Raw genomic sequence first — 21,295 nt, 5'->3', positions numbered from 1 at the left:
TTCCCTGTATTTTACACGTTTTTTTTATCATTTCAAATAATATACAGGGTACGACAACTTTTACACGAAAAAAGTACAATTTTGAACCGATCTTCCAAAGACCATTTTGTCTCCAATCCACTTCCGGTATCGGCATCAACTCCAAAACAAGACTTCGTGAATATTCAGCGCGAATTTTAAAAAGTAAAATATAACTATATGCGGTGGAATCTTTGTAAAATACGGTCAGTAGAAGTCATTTGAAGTGATTTGACAAATTATGGACGCAACTATTCGGAAGGTGTCGGTTGTCCTTTCACTGCTGGTAGCCAACGACAATGCTGCTGCCATCCCGATCATGTCATGGCAAAACACTAAAAATAAATCATCAGTCGTGTATCATGTCCCTGTAAAGTGTCATTTAGAGTTTATAAATCGCTTATAAATAAAATTTATACTTATTCCCATATGTATTTTTTGATCGATGCATACGGCCGATTGATTAAAGTGCGCATGCGCGATAAACTGCATTTCCGCTTGTGTTAGCGTTTTTTTTTTATAGTTTCAAATAATGTAGCGGGTAGTACAACTTTTATACGGGAATTGTCATCATTTTCTAAGGGCAGCTATTAGCCAAGATTGACAGGTTAAGCGTTTATTTTTAAAAGTGGACAGTATTGACGTGGCTGATCTCGGACGCCTTTGCGAGGTCCAAAACAAAGATGGCGGTGGCACGGGATCGAGTAGTTCGTCTGCTAATGCAACTCGAGCGCGCCGCGTAAGTACAAAACAAACTCAAAACGGGCTAACGCGAGCTAACTAAAGACGCAAACGCCGCATGACGCGCGTAGTGGGGTTTTTTCTGTTCACTTTCAACGTCTTGTGACCTTCACGTCACCTCACGTTGCCAACGTGGGGTATAAAATTATGCTTATGTACAAGATTATTAGTCTGTGCCCTTTTGTACCTCCATTGTCGCCATAGAAATCTGATGCTAAAATCCATAACTGATTTTTTTCTGACGTCTCCATGGCAACATACCCGAAATTATGTGTATGCCTTCTGTTCGTGTGTGGGTGTGTACAGGTGCAGGTGTCCTGCTCATTCCAACACTTTGCATCAAGGTATGCGTAAAAGTATAATAATAATAATAATAATAATAATAATAATACATTTTATTTCAAGCGCCTTTCAAAGCTCTCAAGGACACTTTACAGTCATACGCAAGCATAGATACAATAATAAATAAAGTAGAATTATAAATAGAATACAATGAATAAAATACATACAATAAATAAATTACAATTCTAAATAGAAATATTGATCAAACAATTGATGGTTATTGATTGAGTATTTTCTCACATTAAAAACACTTCAACATGATAAGAATAAAAGTAAACAATGTAATAATTTCCATCGTGGTTGGGAATGACAATTGAACACTGAATTGTAATGAACATCCCCACCAATAACGGGTGTGATATTACTACACATCCACTAGAGGGTGCTGTTGACCAGGAAGTAACGTGACTTGAAAAAAACGTAAGAAATAATAATAATAATAATAATAATACATTTCATTTATAAGCGCCTTTCAAAACTCTTTACTCACTTTACTCAAAGTGATACCTCAGCTTCCGAACTTAATTGGTTCCCAGAAAGTGTATGTAAGGCGAAAAGTGTGTCTTCCAAACATTAATTCCCCATAGGAAACCATTAAAATTAGAATAATCCGTTACCAGGTCCCCATAAAACATAATTTTCTACTCAATAAGCCTTAAAACTACACAAAATATACCTTATTTTATGTATAATAAATGTGCTATTGGATTGTAATTAAAGAAATAAACTACTGTGTAATAAAGTGGTTTTATTTACCTTTGTGATGGTCGTTGACGTAGTTGCCTCTTGATGATATCCGACTGAAGTCGCCGTAGTTGCGGTAGGTGGCTTAATAAAAAGGTACGGTGATACCTTGGCTTACAAACTTAATTGGTTCCATGAAAGGTGTGTATAAGGCGAAAAGTGTGTCTTCCAAACATTAATTTCCCATAGGAAACCATTAAAATGAGAATAATTCGTTCCCAGGTCCCCATAAATCATAATTTTCTACTAAATAAGCCTTAAAACTACACAAATATATAATGAAGTGATTGCTATTTGACGCTGTCTCTGATATCTGTGTGCAGCGGTGCCGTGCACCGAACGCAAGACGGACTATGCCTTTGAGGTAAAAATACACCGCCTTCAAAAGCGTGCACGTTTCAATTTCGTGACAGAAAGATGTCACTCGTCATCTTGTCACGCCTTCTCCTTCAAGATGGCCAGCTCCAACATCCGATATGGGGAAGGAGTTACCAGGGAAATTGGCATGGTAACTACCACTGCACGGTGATCGCACATTTTTTGGGGATTTTTTTGTCAATTGGACGATCTACAGTGATACCTTGGCTTATGAACTTGATTGGTTCCCAGACATTGTGTAAGGCGAAAAAGTGTGTATACCAAAAATTAATTTCCCATAGGAAACCATTATAATGAGAATAATCCGTTCCCAGGTCCCACAAAACATAATTTTCTACTTTTCTAATCCTGAAAACTACACAAAATATACTTTATTTTATGTATAATAAATATGATATGGTATTATAATTAAAGAAATAAACTGTACTGTATAATAAAGTCGTTTTATTTACCTTTGTGATGGTCGTTGATGGCTTGATGGAATGGAGTGGCCGGTTTCCTCAGCATTAAACACTTGATGAGGAACGTAGCCTTCTTTCACCATCTTGAGGAATGATCCCTTGTAGGTGCTTTCTCTGCGATAATTTTCTGATCGATGGGAATTTTAACCTTGCAGTCTACACTCTGCCTTTGAACTATCAAAGTTGAAACGAGTCCAAATTTCACTGTTTTCTATCCATTTTCTCAGTCTCTCTCTATCGTCTGCCTGTCTCTTTGATGTTTAATCCGCCTCCCCTCACTGCTGCGTTCTTGACCAATCACGTGGCTTTAACCGAAGACTGGGGGTGAGGAATAGAGGACAAAAACAGTCGGCTGCCATTTTCTTGTGAGGAGAACGGGCTCGTTCGCGACTGACACATCGCTCATTGTGGCGCTCCGTGTGTATCCCGAAAAATAGTTTGTATGCCAAGGTAAAATTTTCATATATTTACCGTTCGTCAAACGAAAAGTTCGTAAGCCAAGGGGTTCGTAAACCGAGGTATCACTGTACTTCAGTCGTCTGTTTTTGCGTTTGTCTCGCAGGACCTGCGAAACTTGGGCGCTCGGAACGTATGCGTGATGACTGACAGCAACTTATCCAGCCTGCCGCCCGTCAAAGCGGTTCTGGAGTCGCTTTCCAAGACCGGCGTTCCCTACAAAATGTACGAGGGGGTACGCGTGGAGCCCACCGACACCAGGTGAGGCGAGCGCTACTTCCTAAAATCGTCCTGTTTGGATACTCACCTTATTACTGTTTTTTTCGCAGCTTTAAAGAGGCTATCGCTTTCGCTAAGAAGGGTGCATTCGATGCCTTTGTGGCGGTGGGCGGGGGCTCTGTGATTGACACGTGCAAGGCAGCCAATCTGTATTCGTGTCACCCCGACGCTGACTTCCTGGATTTCGTCAATAGTCCCATCGGCAAAGGGAAACCTGTCACCGGCGCATTGAAGCCTCTCATTGCAGGTACACTCAAATCACGTCTTGGTTCTCAACCAATTTGGTTTTCCATCAAAAATGTCAATTTTTTTATTGATTTTACGCCGACGAAGATGTCCGACAAAGTGTGTCACTTTAACTTCTTCAACTAGTGTCAAAGTTGTTGTTGTTGTTGTTTTTTTTTTTACCATAATCCGTTCCAGAAACGTGTTGTACATTTCCCATTATAATGAATATACAGTGATACCTCGGTTTACGAACGCTTTAGCTAACCCTGAGAATGTTAGCTATCTATTAGCTGGCTAGCTAGCTTTCTATCTATTTACTTCCGGGTTGAGTAAATGCTGGCTCAGTGTATTAGCTAACTAACTATCTAGCTGGCTGGCTATTAGTTATCTTGCTATCTAAGTGGCTAGCTATCTCGCTATCTATCTGTTGGCTATCTATTAGCTGGCTAGCTAGCTTTCTATCTATTTACTTCCGGGTTGAGTAAATGCTGGCTCAGTGTATTAGCTAATTAACTATCTAGCGAGCTGGCTATTAGCTATCTAAGTGGCTAGCTATCTTGCTATCTATCTGTTGGCTATCTATTAGCTAGCTAGCTAGCTTTCTATCTATATACTTCCGGGTTGAGTGAACACTGGCTCAGTGTATTAGCTAACTAACTCTCTAGCTGGCTGGCTATTAGCTATCTAGCTATCTCGCTATCTATCTGTTGGCTATCTATTAGCTGGCTAGCTAGCTTTCTATCTATATACTTCCGGGTTGAGTGAACACTGGCTCAGTGTATTAGCTAACTAACTCTCTAGCTAGCTGGCTATTAGCTATCTAGCTATCTAAGTGGCTAGCTATCTAGCTATCTGTCTGTTGGCTATCTATTCACTGGCTAGCTAGCGTTCTATCCATTTACTTCCGGGTTGAGTGAACGCTGACGCGTGTGGCTGCCGCTGCTCACCCACAGAAAAACTTCTCCTGTGACTGTAAAGTAACCTTGAGAGTTTTGAAAGGCACTTATAAAACAAATGGATGATGATTATTATTATTACTTTTAATGTTGAACTGTTGCCATAGTGATTTGCAGCATTGAGCTGGAGATGCTCAACTGTTACCATGGTAACATCGTGACATCTGTCAACTTTGCACCCGTTCTCTCTCTGCCAGTCCCGACGACCGCCGGCACGGGGAGCGAAACGACAGGCGTGGCCATTTTTGACTACGAGCCTTTGAAAGCCAAAACAGGTACGCCACTTGCCCCGCCCACTTTTGAATGACACTTTTCCCGTCGGTACAAAGGAAGTGAGCAAGTCCCTGAGTATTTTTTGTGCCTTAAGGCATAGCCAGCCGAGCCCTGCGCCCCTCCCTGGGCGTGGTGGACCCCCTGCATACGCTGAGCATGCCCACCAGGGTGGCCGCCAACAGCGGCTTTGACGTCCTGTGGTGCGTCGTCGCCCGCCGACGGCGTCCTTGGCCACGAGGGGCGACCCCTCTGACCCCCTTTTTTTGCTTGCAGTCACGCCCTGGAGTCTTACACCGCCTTGCCGTACCACTGCCGCGCCCCTTGCCCCCCGGACCCTCTCAACAGGCCCGCCTATCAAGGGAGCAACCCCATTAGTGACGTGTGGGCGCGGCACGCCCTGCGACAGGTTGCCGACTATATGAAACGGTAAAACAAAATGGCGGGGGGTGAACTAAAATGGCGGCGGCTTTCTGCAACGCCCTCTTTAAAGTATGATTCCGTCCCACCACCACCGTGCTGCTGTTTTGGTTAGCAAATGGCTAGAAGGGAATACAATAGATGAGATGTATTATTATTATTATTATTATTATTATTTATTATTTATTTTAGTTTGTTTTGTTATTATTATTTTTGTGTTTTATTATTTATTATTTTTGTTTTGTTATTATTCGTATTATTTTTCTTGTTATTAGTATTATTATTTTTATTATTATTATTGTTTTTAGTTATTTATTATTTATTATTTTTGTTTTGCTATCTAGCTGGCTATATCGCTAGGTGTCTGTTGGCTATCGATTGGCTAGCTAGCGAGCTAGCTTTCTATCTATTTGAGTTACTTCCGGGTTGAGTGAACGCTGGCGCGTGTGGCTGCCGCTGCTCATCCACAGAAAAACTTTATCCTGTGACTGTAAAGTGACCTTGAGAGTTTTGAAAGGCGCTTGAAAATGAAATGTATTATTATTATTATTATTATTATTATTCGTATTATTTTTGTTTTGTTATTATTCGTATTATTTTTGTTGTTATTGTTGTTATTAGTATTATTATTTTTATTATTATTATTGTTTAGTTATGTATTATTTATTGTGTTTTGTTATTTATTATTTATTAAATATCTGAACTCTGGTTGCCACAAATATAAAAAATAATAATAATACAATCAAATCTACCATCCATATACATATAGTAATCCTCCGTTTTGTACAACGAAAGCTAGGGCACAGCTAGCTAGCTAGCTAGCTAGCGTTTAGAAATGAAGTGATGCCCATTTCAAGGTAAAATCAGAGCATTGTCAGCAAATGGTGAGTAGTTTTACTTTATTTGAATGTTATTGTGGCCATTTTATATTTGAGTTAGTGGCGTACATTTCCGGGTTTAGTGAACGCTGGCGCGTTTGGCTGCCGCTGCTCACCCGCAGGAAAAAAATGTTGTTCTTATACTGTCACTGTAAAGTGACCTTGAGAGTTTTGAAAGGCGCATAGAAATACAATGTATTATTATTATTATTATTATTATTATTATTATTATTAAATCTCTATGTGCAGGGCGGTGGACAACCCCGAGGACCTGGAAGCTCGGTCCTCCATGCACCTGGCCAGCGTGTTCGCCGGCATCGGTTTTGGGAACGCCGGCGTTCATCTTTGGTGAGTCGTTTGTGAACTCATTCGCTGTCTTTCTTGAATTGATTTGGGAATTGTGTAAGGTTTCTAACGCTGTATTGAATGTTTTTGTAGTCCTAAAAACTCAATATTCTAGGGGCTTATAAATGAAATGTATTATTATTATTATTATTATTATTATTATTTTACTATTCGATCCATCCATGAATTATTATTCTTATTATTATTATTATTATTATTGTTTTATTATTGGTTGTATTATTGTTGGTTTTATTATTATTATTATTATTATTATTATTATTATTTTACTATTCGATCCATCCATGAATAATTCTTCTTCTTCTTATTATTATTATTATTGTTTTATTATTGGTTGTATTATTGTTGGTTTTATTATTATTATTATTATTGGTTTTATTATTATTCCATCCATTGATCGATGGCTTATTATTATTGTTGTTTTATTATTGGTTTATTATTATCATTATTATTGCTAGTATTGTATTATTGGTTTTATTAATATCGGTTTTATTATTATTATTATTATTATTATTCCATCGATGGATGGATTATTATTATTGTTCCATTATTATTGGTTTTATTATTGTTGTTTTATTATTATTGTTTTTATTATTATTCCATCATCCATGGATTATTATTATTGTTGATATAATTGTCATTATTATTATTATTGTTATTATTATTGTTTTTTTAAATTATTATTATTGTTGTTTTTATGATTATTATTATGAATATTATGTGGCTCCTGGAATTCAAGTGACAATGACAAAAACCCTGGCACTGGAGCGGACACATTTTTTACACATCGTCTGGCAGTGAAAGAGTTAGAGTGCCTCGTCGTCCAGTCAGTCACTCCATGTCCACTTTCCGTTCCAGCCACGGGATGTCATATCCCATCTCTGGGAATGTCAAGACTCACAAAGCTGACGGCTACAATGTAGAGCACCCCCTGGTGGTAAGTGGTGGAATAGAAAAGTACAGTGATACCTCGGTTTACGAACCCCTTGGCTTACGAACTTTTCGGTTTACGAACATTAAATTTATGAAAATCTTACCTTGGCATACAAACTTTTTTCGTACACTGAGCTGCCTCAATGAGTGATGTGTCATTCGCGAACAAGCCCGTTCTTCTAACAACAAAATGGCAGCCGACTGTTTTTGTCCTCTATTCCACGCCCCCAGTCTTCGGTTAAAGCCACGTGATTGGTCAAGAACGCAGCAGTGAGGGGAGGCGGTTTAAACATTAGACAGGCAGACGACAGTGAGAGTTTCAACTTTGATAGTTCAAAGGCAGTGTAGACTGCAAGGTTAAAATATCCCATCAATCAGGCTCCACAAGCCATCTGTACACTTGATGCAAAAAGCTAACAACCCAGCTAAACAGAACACAATTGATGAGGAACTAGATAAAATTATCGCAGAGAAAGCACCTACAAGGGATCATTCCTGAAGATGTCTGTGTAAGCTCTCAGTCATACAGGAGTGGTCCATCGATGAAAAGGTTTCTTCAGCCGTCATCTGTACTTCTTTGAAAAGAAGTACAAAGTACAGATGACGGCTGAAGAAACCTTTTCATCGATTCCTCAAGATGGTGAAAGAAGAAGGCTACGTTCCTCATCAAGTGTTTAATGCTGATGAAAGCGGCCACTCCATTCCATCAAGCCAGCAACGACCATCACAAAGGTAAATAAAACACCTTTATTATACTGTACAGTTTATTTCTTTAATTATAATACCATAGCGCATTTATTATACATAAAATAAGGTATATTTTGTGTAGTTTAAAGGCTTTTTTAGCTGAAAATTATGTTTTATGGGGACCTGGGAACGGATTATTCTCATTATAATGGTTTCCTATGGGAAATAAATTTTTGGGATACACACTTTTTGCCTTACACACTCTGTCTGGGAACCAATTAAGTTTGTAAGCCAAGGTATCACTGTACTTGTACCAATTGCAGCGGATGTCCGACTATGTATGTGTGTATTCATCAGCCTCACGGCCTGTCGGTGGTTCTGACCGCTCCGGCCGTGTTCACCTTCACGGCTCCCATGTGTCCAGAGCGCCACCTGGAGGCAGCCGAAATCCTCGGTACGTGCGATTCAAGGACTTTCAAGGTGTCGTCAATGCCCCAATCATTACGTTTTATCCATTTCTTAACCTCAAAGGCGTCGACATCAGTCGTGCCAAGCGAGCTGACGCGGGCGCCGTACTAGCCGACCAGTTGCGTCACTTCCTGTTTGAGCTCAAAGTGGAGAACGGGTTAGCCGCCGTGGGCTATTGCAAGGACGACGTGCCCGCCCTCGTCCAAGGAACCATCCCGCAGGTGCCCCAAACTCGGCATTTACCTTTTTGTCTCCTATCCCGTCCGCCGTTGACAGAACATTTAAATGTCTTTTTTTTTTTTTTTTTAGGAACGTGTGACCAAACTTAGCCCCCGCGAGCACAACGAAGCCGACTTGACGGATCTTTTCGAAGCTTCAATGAAGCTTTACTGATGTGGCTTCCGTGTGACGTTCAAGTGCCTTCAATGATTTTATAATAATAATACATTTCATTTCAAAACTCTCATGGTCACTTTACAGTCACAGGATCAGTTTTTCTGTAGGTTAGCAGCGGCAGCCACACGCCCCAGCGTTCACTCAACCTGGAATAACTGAACGATAGAAAGCTAACTAGCTAGCTAACAGATAGCTAGCTAACCAGTCGTATAGCTAATAGCTGGCCAGCTAGGTAGCCAGTGAGCCAGCTAGATAGCTAGCGAACCAGATAAATAGCTAATAGATAGCAAATAAAGTGCTAGGTAGGTAGCCAGCAAGATAGCTAGATAGCATTCAGTCGGGATACATTTTCAGATGTCTGAAATTCACATTGTGATAGCTTGCTAGATAGCTATCTAACTAGCTATCTATTAGCAACATACCTATCTAGCTAGCCAGCTAGCTAGATTGATAGCTATCAAATAGCTATCTTTTACCTATCTATTAGCTAGCTAGCTTTCGATCTATTTGAGTTACTTCCGGGTTGAGTGTCACGCACACATTAATAATAATAATAATAATAATACATTTCATTTATAAGCACCTTTCAAAACTCTCACGGTCACTTTACAGTCACAGGTTCGGTTTTTTCTGTGGGTGAGCAGCGGCAGCCACATGCGCCAGCGTTCACTCAAATAGAAAGTCAGCTAGCTAGCTAACATAACTAATCGATAGCTAGCTAGACAGCTAATACATAGCAAATACACAAATAATTTAAATCAGCACTTTTTTAGGGGGTGGGAGTAGCCAGGGGGGTCTTTTTATAGAAAGTTAGTTAGCTAGCTAGCTAATAGATAACTAATCGCTAGCTAGCTAGATAGCTAATACATAGCAAATTCACAGAAAAGATTTAAATCAGCACTTATTTTAGGGGGTGGGTGGAGCCAGGGGGTGTCTTTTTATATTAAGTTAGCTAGCTAGCTAATAGATAACTAATCAATAGCTAGCTAGTTAGATAGCTAATATATAGCAAATACAGAAATGATTTAAATCAGCACTTTTTTAGGGGGGGGGGTGGAGCCAGGGTGGTCTTTTTATCTTAAGTTAGCTAGCTAGCTAATATATAACTAATTGATAGACAGCTAGCTAATTAGATAGCTAATATAACTTTGCTTCTGTGTTACTTCCAGGTAGAGTGAACGCTGGCGCGAATGGCTGCCGCTGCTCACCCGCACACAAAAAAAATACGTGACTGTAAAGTGTCCTTGAAAGTTTTGAAAGGCGCTTATAAATGAAATGTATTATTATATAGCAAATACACAGAAATGATTTAAATCAGCACTTTTTTCAGGGGTGGGCGGAGCCAGAGGGGGTCTTTTTATTAAGCAATTTTTGATACAAAACAAATTTGGACTTGAATGAAATCCTTCACAGGTGCATTTTCAAGTGAAATAAGACAAAAGATCAGTTTAGTTCTCATTCAAGAATCAGCAAATATGTCATTTCCACCCCACAAAAAAAAAAAATCATCAAGATTTGTAATTCATATTTCTGCGCTTATGAAAATGGAAAGAAAAAATAAGAATGACCAAAGCAATCAATCAAAAAAAAAATGTCCAAAGCAGACATTTTTTTTCTGTTTCACGTTCATGAATCAATCAATATGCAAATGAAGTCAAATCAATATGCAAATAAGGTCAAATCAATCTGCAAATGAGGTCACCTCACTCAATAAAATGTCGACGTTCACAGGACGTGAAATCAATTTCACAATAAAAGCGTTATGTCCCTTCATCTTCATATTAAAGAGAGATCCAATCAAAGTGACGCGTGTGTAAAGGAATTTGAAATCCAAGTTGAGATGTTCCTGCCTACGAAATTTCACACAATGAACATTCCCACTTTTCCTTTTCAAAATAAAAGCACAGTTCAGGGACAAGGACAGACGGACGGACATATATAAATATATACATACATCAATTTTCGATTTATACGCACGTTCAAATCCAGATGGATTCAATTAGTAAAAGATGACAAAGCGGATGCGAATACGAAGCTTCATGTTGATTCACAAGCTCCGCCCGTTGCATTTCTCTGCAAATGACAGAGCAAAAAAAAAAAAAACAACCATCAAAAGCGTTTAGAAATCAACTTGTAGCTTTAAAAGGACAACCGACACCATTTTTTTGTTTCCTAACTGACATCAGAAAAACGTTTTATAGCATCGAAAATACCCAAAACACGCAGAATGATATTTTTAGTCAAATGCAAAACACCAATAAAAATGACTTAAAATGTCCCAAAACGACTTCAAAATGATGTCAGAAATGGCGAGTTTCAGAAGGTCCCGCCCCCTTGTTCGTGACGTCACGCCAGGACGTCTTGACTTGCTCTAGAATCAAAACAATGGCTTCAGATTCGGAGAAGATGCTTTCTTGTTACTCATCCAGTTATGAATATGATTCAAATAGTTCTGAAGAGGAAAGCATAAATGTTTGCCATCGATTTAAGAAGTCCTTCCGGATCATTTCGAGCCGTCAGGACTCCAATGTAGTGTCCCAGAAAAGGCAGAAGATGGCGCCCAAGCTCCATTGGAAATGGGCAGATATGCTGGGAATTTGTTTCAACTAGTATCAAATAGTGGTGCAACACACAACGATTCACCATCGCGTTATTTATGTCTTTCGCCATCAACACGAAGTTTTCAGACCAAACAAAGTACCCAAAATGCATTGTGTGTCGCTTTCTCGGTCAGGGGCGTTCCTTCAGTGACGTCACGTCAGGCATCGTCATCAACTCGAAAACAAGACTTCCTGAATATTCAGCGCGAGTCTTGAAACGTAAAATATAGCTATATGCGGTAGAATCTTTGTCAAATACGCTCAGTAGAAGTCATTTCAAGTGATTTTACAAATTATGGACACAACTTGTCCGGAGGCGTCGGTTGTCCTTTAAGTGTGAAGAAATACATCCAACATTTTTGATTGATTCATTCATTCATTCATTCATTCATGTATGTTTGTTTATTTATTTACTTACTTATTTATTTATTTACTTATTTATTTACTTACTTATGTATTTACTTACTTATTTACTGACTTACTTTATTTATTTTGACTTAGCAAGTTGACTGATTACATAAGTCGAAAGAAATGGACTAACATTAATTTCAGGAGCAAAAATGACCCCATTTTGGCAGTCTTGAGCCCGACATCAAATCGTTGATAGGACAAAAAAACCCAATAGGTTCCGTTCCGTTCCAAACCTCGGGCCGTGAGGTTCCCCACGTTTTCTATTTTGTGGGTGCGCGTGACGGCCGGCGGTCGTTCACCTCAAAAGGTTCGCTTTTGATCCTGAGCGTTTCGGCGACATCCGCTCCCTCCATAGGCTGCAGGCACCACCACACTTCCTGGCCCACCAGCGGGAAGCACAGGAGCTCGGCGTCGTCCGGGCGGCCTTGCGACACCCGCGGCGTCCCCGCCTGAGCGGCGCCGCCCGCCAGACATTCTTCCTCAAAGGACGTGTCCGCGATGCCGAGACTCAACAGCTGGAAGTAAAGCAAGAAGGGCGTTACCGTTGGAAGTAAGCCCCGCCCATGTTTTCTCATATTCGTTGTATTGTATTCTTATTTCCCTCCCTTTTTTTTTTTAGGTCATCCTAAAAAAAATTTGTTTTGATCTTTGAGTGGCGTTTGCGACTTCATTATTTTATGTTAGATTTTTTTTATATTTACTATATTTATTAGTATATACATATATCAATATTTGTACTATATTCATTTAATTTATTATTTATTCATTTATGGCAAATTGTATATTTACTATATTTTTTACTATTTTTTTATTATTTATTCTTTTATTTTATATATTTATTATATTTAGTATATATTTTTTTATTATTATTTAGTTTTATTTTATATTATTTTCTATATTTATGTATTATTATTTAGTATTCTGTTATATTTTTTTATATTTACTATATATATATATATAGTAAATATAAAAAAATATAACAATAAAATAACAAATAACAATAAAAAAAAAAATATATATATATATATATATATATATATATATATATATATATATATATATATATATATATATATATATATATATATATATATATATTCTTTTGTGATTATTCATGCTTTTATTTTATTATTTTTATATTTTATTTTTCTTTTGCTAGATTTTATTATACTTCTATTTTTTTACATTTATGTATTATTTATTATTATTTGATGTTTGATTTTATTATATTTACTATTTTCTTACGATATTATTATGTTATTTTATATTCTTTTTATATGTCTATATTTTGTCTATATTTATGTATTATTGTCAATTATGTTACTTCCGGATTGAGTGAACGCTGGCGCGTGTGGCTGCCACTACTCACCCGCAGAAAAAATATCCTGAGACTGTAAAGTGTCCTTGAGAGTTTTGAAAGGCACTTATAAATTAAATGTATTATTATTATTATTATTATTAATGTTATTGTTATTTTGTTCATTCTCCACTCAAAGGTCAAAGACCGTCATCGGTTCACCTCGGAGCGAGACAACAAGGCGGCTCGGTCCTTGTGCTCGGCGCTGTGGGAGGGGCTCCACTCGCTCAGCATGTTGAGAATATCGCCGCTCATCGGATGATCCTGAAAAGAACCGGACTATAAGGCGCACCTTCAATGAATGAAAGAACGTTAGCTATACAGAACACAATTGATGAGGAACTAGGTAAAATTATCGCAGAGGAAGCACGGCAACTTCACTCTGATATCGTCAAGAGGCAACCTGGAAGTTCGTCATCCATTGATGATTTCAAGGCGAACCACGGATGTTGTCGTACAGGGATTCATAGTGTCATTCGTGATGGTGAGGCAGTCAGTTCTGACGATCAGGCTGCCAAAGCTTACAAGGAATCATTCCCCAAGATGGTGGAAGAAGAAGGCTACGTTCCTCATCAAGTGTTTAATGCTGATGAAACCGGCCACTCCATTCCATCAAGACATCAGCGACCATCACAAAGGTAAATAAAACCACTTTATTATACAGTACAGTTTATTTCTTACATTCTAATACCATAGCACATTTATTATACATAAAATAAGGTATATTTTGTGTAGTTTTAAGGCTTAGAAAATTAGAAAGTAGAAAATTATGTTTTATGGGGACCTGGGAACGGATTATTCTCATTTTAATGGTTTCCAATGGGAAATTAATTTTTGGGATACACACTTTTCGCCTTACACACTCCAATGAAGTTCGTAAGCCAAGGTATCACTGTACATCATCGGTCCGTGTTTGCGAGAAATAAGCATTCGGCCGTGGCGTGAAGATAAGCGCTTACCTCCGAGCGCGACAAGATGGCGGCTCGCTCCTTGTGGTCGCCGCTGCGCGCCGGGCTCCAGTCGGTCAGCATATTGAGGATCTCGCTGCTCATCAGGTGCTCCTGAAGTTGCAAACTTGACATCATCACACGGTCCTGATGCTCATTATTTGCATCTACTTGTAACAGCCGACTTATGACCTGCTCGACTTACGACCACCCGTACTTACGACCACGACCTCCAAACCCTATTTTTAAAATTTGAATTCTACGCCTGGCGCCGCAACGCGCCAGCCAGCCAGCCTCTCACTCTCGCACAGCAATCGACTGCGTGATGGCACCAGAGGGGGGGTGATTTTGCGAGTCATTTAGCCTCAGAGTCCCTATTCAAAAGTTTGAATGAATTTCGACTTACGACCATTTTGACTTACGACCATTTGGTCGAAACGGAACTCGGTCGTAAGTCGGATGTTACCTATATTTTCCCGATTGAATCGGCCAAATAATCCATCATCGGAAATGCTTTAGAAGTGATCGCATTTCAAAGTTTCATGCTGTTGGATGCTTAGTTGGCCCGAACACAAGGCCCACAACGGAAGCGCAGAAAATCTGGGGTCAATCTGAGGTGAACAGACACAGCTTGTTAAACTGTCATCTTCATGTAGGAAATCTGGCCTTGGACTAATTTAGGACTTGCTAAACTCATTCACGGGAAGAGCTAGCCATTAGCCAGGTTACAAATCGATCAGTTTATGGAAAGACAACCCATTAAAATATCTATGCTAGCTATTTATTATTATCCCCCCCGCCCCCTCAGAGCGGCGTGTACACCTTGGTCGCCGCGTCGGCCTTGAAGGTCGCCTGTCCGGCGGAGGAAGACGAAGACGAGGACGCGGACGCCGAATCGGAGGAGCTGGACGACGACGAGCTGGACGAGCTAATGCGGTGGGCGCCCGAGTCGGGGTGGCGCCGCAGGATCTGACGAGGTCCCTCCTTCTGGACCTTTCTCTTCAGGGTGGAGTTCCAGCGGTTCTTGATGGCGTTGTCGGGCCTAAAGGGGACGTACGCGGCAGGTAAGCGGGTCAGTCGGTCGGCGGAATCGCCAGCTGGCCTACCTCCCGGGCAACAGTTTGGAAATGTTGGCCCAGCGGTTGCCCAGCACGCGTTGCGCCTGGCAGATGATGCGGTCCTCCTCGGGGGTCCAGCGGCTCTTGATGACTTTTGGGTTGAGGTGGTTGAGCCAGCGCTCGCGGCACTGCTTGCCGTTGCGGCTGCGCATGTGCTTGGCGATCAGCGACCAGTGCTTCTTGCCGAACTTGCGCACCAACTCCACCACCTGACACACATGTCAGCGTCACGCGCCCGGCCCGGTTCGGATTGGTCGCTCACCCGGCCGGGCGTCACCGGGCGCGCACTCACCCGTTTGTCCTCCTCCAGCGTCCACGGGCCTTTCACCGGCTCCACCAGCTTCTCCTGCGACCATTCGGCCATCGAACCTTCGCCCTGATGCCATTCAAGTATTTGTTATTAATAATAATAACAACAACAACAACAATAATAATAATCATTTCATTTCTAAGCGCCTTTCAAAACTCTCAAGGTCACTTTACAGTCACAGGATAAGTTTTTCTGTGGGTGAGCAGCGGCAGCCACATGCACCAGCGTTCACTCAACCCGGAAGTAACTCAAATAGATAGACCGCTAGCTAGCTAGCCAATATTAGCGCCATTTGAAAATGAATTTCGATCGTCAAGCTCAATCTGGATATGCGGTGACTAGAAAAAGTCTACACACCCCCTGGTCCGTGCCATGTCAACAAAAAAAATGGGGTGTGGATTATTTTTTTGGACATTGAGAAGGATTCACAAAGGATTTAATTTTCATATAATTTAGGAATTAACTTTTTCTTCTGCTAAAGGAAGAAAGTCTCAGGTTTCTTACGCTGAATTGAGTGTCTGCGTAGTCCTAAAACACAATATTCTGCAGGTCCTGGAATTCGAGTGAAAATGAAAAAACCCTGGCACTTGTACAGCCGCCCCCATTTCAAGCTCAGATAACTCCAGACTCATATAACTTAGGAATTAACTTTTTTCTGATAAGGGAAGAAAGTCCAAGGTTTCTTACACTGAATTGAATGTATACATAATCCTAAAACTCAAAATTCCGCGGGCCCTGCAATTTGAGTGAAAATGACAAAAACCCTGGCACTGGAGTGGACACAATTTTCGTCTGGCAGTGAATGAGTTAATAGTCCTTGCAAAAGTAAACAAATGAGCACACTTGCCTCTTCCTCTTTCACCCATTCCGACTTGACTTGGGCCACTCGGGAAAATCGTCCACGCTCATCTTTGACCGGAGAACAGCAGCAACATCGCTTGGCGCTAGCACACAACAAAACACAACATATGTGATGCTCACCCAACATCGGAGCGGATCGCGCCGTATATCTATTAGCTAGCTATCTAGCATTCTATTAGCTAGCTAGATTTCTATCTATTTCAGTTACTTCCGGGTTGAGTGAACGCTGGCGCGTGTGGCTGCCGCTGCTCACCCTCAGAAAAAATATCCTGTGACTGTTTTTATTATTATTATTATTATTATTATTATTATACCGTACAATCGCTATCTGGCTGGCTGGCTATTAGCTACCTATTGGCTTGCTAGCTAGCTTTCTATCTCTTTGTCTTAACTATTCTATTTGAGTTACTTCCGGGTTGAGTGAACGCTGGCGCGTGTGGCTGCCGCTGCTCACCCACAGAAAAACTTATCCTGTGACTGTAAAGTGACCTTGAGAGTTTTGAAAGGCGCTTAGAAATGAAATTTATTATTATTATTATTATTATTATTATTTGAGCTAACACCAAGAAAACATTGTGTCAATGCTTCGGTGTCCATTTTGTTTTGGCATCCATTTTGTGGCACATTTCATATCAATATGTGCTTGACAGTCAAGGTTGGGGAAGCACTGGTGCGCTGTTTGTGTGTGTTTGTGTGTGTTTAGGTGTGTGAGTTCTGACCCGGATCTGTGGCTTCGGCTGCTCATCGCGCGGTTGGTGGCAACGCTCCAACCAGGCCTGTCTGCAACCCATATAACAACATAAATGTCATCAATCGGTAGGAAAGTCGTGTCAAAGTCATTTTTTTGCAGTGGAAAAATATGGAGAAACCATTAGAATGCACAATAAATTCATAAATACCGTATTTTCCCGGTGTATAAGGCACACCGGAGTATTAGGCACACCCCTAATGAATGGTGTATTTTCAATTTCTTTCAATCTATAAAGCTCACCTTCAACGAATGAAAAAGGTTTTCAAAATATGATCTCCAAATACAGGTAACATCCGACTTACGACCGAGTTCCATTCCAATCAAACGGTCGTAAGTCAAAATGGTCATAAGTCCAAATCCATTCAAAATGTTGAATAGAGACTCGGAGGCTAAATGACTCACAAAATCCCCCTCTTAAAATGTTAAAAAATAGGGTCTGGCGGTCGTGGTCGTAAGTATGGGTGGTCGTAAGTCGAGCCGGTTGTAAGTCAAAAACTGGAATTTCACAAGTTTGATTTGCTTTCGCAGGCCGAATAAAATGATGTGACGGGCCAGATTTGGCCCCCGGGCCTTGATTTTGACACCTGCGCTATCCATGCCAAAAACGCCTTATTAAATATGGTCGTTTTTCCATGTCAGAAATTGGAATTTCACAAGCTTGATTTGCTTTCGCGGGCCGAATAAAATGATGTGGTGGGCCAGATTTGGCCCCCGGGCCTTGATTTTGACACCTACGCTATCCATGCTTTTTTTTTTTCACGCCAAAAACGCCTTATTATACATGGTCGTTTTTCCATGTCAGAAATTGGAATTTCACAAGCTTGATTTGCTTTCGCGGGCCAAATAAAATGCTGTGGAGGGCCAGATTTGGCCCCCGGGCCTTAACTTTGATACCTGTGCTATACATGCTAGTTTTTTTCGTGCCAAAAACACCTTCTTATACATGGTCTTTTTTCCATGTCAATACTGGAATCTCACAAGTTTGATTTGCTTTCGCGGGCCGAATAAAATGATGTGACGGGTCAGAATTGGCCCCCGGGCCTTGATTTTGACACCTACGCTATCCATGCTTTTTTTTTTTTTGTTCACGCCAAAAACTCCTTATTATACATGGTCGTTTTTCCATGTCAGAAATTGGAATTTCACAAGCTTGATTTGCTTTCGCGGGCCAAATAAAATGCTGTGACGGGCCAGATTTGGCCCCCGGGCCTTAACTTTGATACCTGTCCTATACATGCTAGTTTTTTTGCATGCCAAAAACACCTTCTTATACATGGTCTTTTTTCCATGTCAATACTGGAATCTCACAAGTTTGATTTGCTTTCGTGGGCCGAATAAAATGATGTGGTGGGCCAGATTTGGCCCCCGGGCCTTAACTTTGATACCTGTGCTATACATGCTAGTTTTTTTCGTGCCAAAAACACCTTCTTATACATGGTCTTTTTTCCATGTCAATACTGGAATCTCACAAGTTTGATTTGCTTTCGCGGGCCGAATAAAATGATGTGGCGGGCCAGATTTGGCCCCCGGGCCTTAACTTTGACACCGGTGCGGGTCGGACATCGACAGGCTTGTTTTCCATGTGAATGCAGACACACAGATGACTTCTATTTGTCATTTATCATTCATGTCATGGTATCTTGATACCAAGGATGCTACATCTACTTTTTTGTTGTTGAAGTTTCATTGAGCGCCCCAAAAAAAGCTTTTGGGTTACTTACGATGGCCACAAGATGGCGCAAAGCATGATCTGTCAAAATGAAGCTCCTCGAGTTGCTTTAATATAGTTCCTTGGCAACAAGGTGGAGTAAAAGCAGTATGTGCTGTCACATGAGATTTCCTTACCAAGCCCAATGAAAGGTAAATTACTCAGCATGATCTTGGTTTCACTCCCTGGTGTTTTCTACTATCTTTGTCACTGCTTTATTTCCTGTATTAGGATAGCTGTCCATGTTGAGCGCTTTGTTACAGCTTCAGCTGTTGTTAAAGCACTATAAAAATCAATATGTAAAGTGTTATATTGTATGGATGAACATTTGACAGTAAAAGCGATTTTATAATCAGTTACAAAACAGATCCGATTTTTGAAAGAAAAAAAAGATGACAACTGATTTGCATTGTTTGAAAGTGTTCAAAGAAATTGTTTGCCTCGAGTCATGACAAGAAAATGACGTCGGAGTGTATTTTGATGATTGAACTCACCTGAAAGTCGGGAGGCTAAGCTAAACTATGCTAAGCTAATATTTTGCGCAAATGATCTAAGCTAATGTTTCGTTAGCCGCTCCGATCGATCGATCGCAATGGCATTACGCAATGTGGAAACGGCAGAGGGGGAAGAAAAAAAAACTGAAAAACTGCAACTGACGTCGGCCGGTCCGTTTGCCGCCGCCGAGCGTCCAACGGCTGAGCCTCCAACCGTCGACCGATCCAACAACTGCTCGCCCATTGGTCGCCATCGCCGCTGACGTCACTCTTTATATGTCATTTTAGCTTTGTGACAAAATTGCTGGCGGAACAAAAAAAAACAACATCTTGTTTTTCATCTCTCAAACGACATGTCATGATTAACATCAATGGGAAATTGTGAGCTATAAAATACTTTGTAGTCACTTTATTAGGAACACCATGTCACTCAAATGCAAATCATATTCAATTCATGTCGATATAGATAGATTTTTTTACATTATTTGTAATAATAATAAATAATATAATTTTATTTCAAACGCCTTTCAAAGCTCTCAAGGACAGTTTACAGTCACAGACAAGACATACATACAATAATAAATAAAATACAATTATAAATCGAATACAATCAATAAAATACAATTATAAATAGAAACAAGAGATAGAGCTACACAGAAAATGCCATTTTAAATAGGTGAGATGGGATTTGAAGGTGGGAAGAGAATCGATGTTACGAATGTTGGAAGAGAGTTCCAGAGTTTGGGGGCGGAGCAGCTGAAAGCTCTGTCCCCCGTCGTGCTGAGACAGGTGGTGGGGCACACTGGAAGAGGATCTGAGGGAACAAGAGGGAATAGAAATTTGAAGGTCAGAAAGGTTATGGATAGCTTTAAATGTATAAAGAAGAATTTTAAACTTGATTCTATATTTGACCGGGAGCCAGTGGAGCTCTAGGAGGACAGGGGGTGAATAGTGGTGAAAGGATGAGGTTCTGGTGATGATCCGGGCGGAAGAATTCTGGACTAGTTGAAGTTTGTGGAGAAGTTTCTGAGGGACACCAAGGAAAAGTGAATTGATGTAGTCAATCCGTGAGGTGACAAGACTATGAACGAGGATAGCAGTGGTGTGAGGAGTGAGAGACGGGCCAAGACGATTGATATAGCGTAGGTGGAAATACGCAGATCGGGTTTGTTGATTGGATTATATAGGTGTTGGGTTTCATTTCATTGATTCAGATCTCCATTAGCTTTGGATTGGATATGGATATGCCTTTATTAGTCTCACAGTGGAGAAATTTACATTGACGTCATAGTTAGTCTACCTGGACCATGCATGTCCTATTGCCCTCATTACAGTAGAGCACACTGTCAAAACACACACATCTATGTTATTTAGCGACAGAACCCAATTCAAAGTGACATGATTTCCATGATGAGGATGCGAATGGAATTAAAATGAATGTCAACTAGTTCTGTATTGTTCCATTGATTGATTTATTGATCAATGTAAGAAGGTCTCGTGGTCATAATTGAAAATGACCACTATACAGTAATTCACAACGGGGTAAGTAGCATCAGAAGATAAATGGCTAAATATGAAGCGGAAAGGCTTCCAATGGGATTTTTTTTTTCTTCTCTTGACCAATGAGGCCTCGTTGTTGATATAGATATTGGATTTTTCAAACGTAGATAAGAATAGACCAAAATGTTTTATTCATACAAAAAAAAAATGTACAAGATGA

At 40.2% G+C, this 21,295-nt stretch overlaps 2 protein-coding genes and 1 long non-coding RNA gene across 6 annotated transcripts; 1 reads left to right on the top strand and 2 right to left on the bottom strand.

Annotated features, from left to right (window-relative positions):
• Nucleotides 1-524: 524 nt before the first annotated feature.
• adhfe1 (alcohol dehydrogenase iron containing 1) lies at nucleotides 525-10,671 on the top strand. 3 transcript variants are annotated; one of them, XM_089008378.1, is made up of 14 exons: nucleotides 525-757; nucleotides 1,066-1,103; nucleotides 2,169-2,209; nucleotides 2,300-2,353; nucleotides 3,247-3,401; nucleotides 3,470-3,666; nucleotides 4,801-4,878; nucleotides 4,971-5,076; nucleotides 5,150-5,302; nucleotides 6,421-6,519; nucleotides 7,393-7,471; nucleotides 8,512-8,608; nucleotides 8,686-8,843; nucleotides 8,932-10,671. In XM_089008378.1, the coding sequence occupies exons 1-14, from the start codon at nucleotides 702-704 to the stop codon at nucleotides 9,013-9,015; spliced, it is 1,395 nt and encodes a 464-aa protein (XP_088864504.1). In that variant the 5' UTR covers nucleotides 525-701; the 3' UTR covers nucleotides 9,016-10,671. The 3 variants fall into 3 exon arrangements, with proteins under 3 accessions (XP_088864504.1, XP_088864505.1, XP_088864506.1); XM_089008379.1 differs by lacking the exons at nucleotides 1,066-1,103; nucleotides 2,169-2,209; nucleotides 2,300-2,353; XM_089008380.1 differs by lacking the exons at nucleotides 525-757; nucleotides 1,066-1,103; nucleotides 2,169-2,209; nucleotides 2,300-2,353 and adding an exon at nucleotides 2,673-3,134.
• A 23-nt stretch (nucleotides 10,672-10,694) lies between these two features.
• On the bottom strand, nucleotides 10,695-15,906 carry LOC148891082 (uncharacterized). 2 transcript variants are annotated; one of them, XM_089008382.1, is made up of 7 exons: nucleotides 15,744-15,906; nucleotides 15,440-15,660; nucleotides 15,156-15,375; nucleotides 14,346-14,447; nucleotides 13,549-13,650; nucleotides 12,329-12,544; nucleotides 10,695-11,091 (listed from the first exon to the last, which is right to left on the bottom strand). In XM_089008382.1, the coding sequence occupies exons 1-7, from the start codon at nucleotides 15,813-15,815 to the stop codon at nucleotides 11,056-11,058; spliced, it is 969 nt and encodes a 322-aa protein (XP_088864508.1). In that variant the 5' UTR covers nucleotides 15,816-15,906; the 3' UTR covers nucleotides 10,695-11,055. The 2 variants fall into 2 exon arrangements, with proteins under 2 accessions (XP_088864508.1, XP_088864507.1); XM_089008381.1 differs by having other exon boundaries at nucleotides 10,695-12,544.
• A 701-nt stretch (nucleotides 15,907-16,607) lies between these two features.
• LOC148891081 (uncharacterized) lies at nucleotides 16,608-20,118 on the bottom strand. Its single transcript, XR_016116447.1, has 3 exons — nucleotides 19,576-20,118; nucleotides 17,342-17,402; nucleotides 16,608-16,705 (listed from the first exon to the last, which is right to left on the bottom strand). It is a non-coding gene; the product is annotated as an uncharacterized LOC148891081 (long non-coding RNA).
• Nucleotides 20,119-21,295: the final 1,177 nt, after the last annotated feature.

The sequence above is a fragment of the Hippocampus bargibanti genome, linkage group LG11, assembly GCF_051943395.1.
Source record: "Hippocampus bargibanti isolate YZ-2025 linkage group LG11, ASM5194339v1, whole genome shotgun sequence".
In the NCBI taxonomy this organism is placed as follows: domain Eukaryota; kingdom Metazoa; phylum Chordata; class Actinopteri; order Syngnathiformes; family Syngnathidae; genus Hippocampus; species Hippocampus bargibanti.
This window is presented reverse-complemented; position numbering and strand designations above follow the sequence as displayed.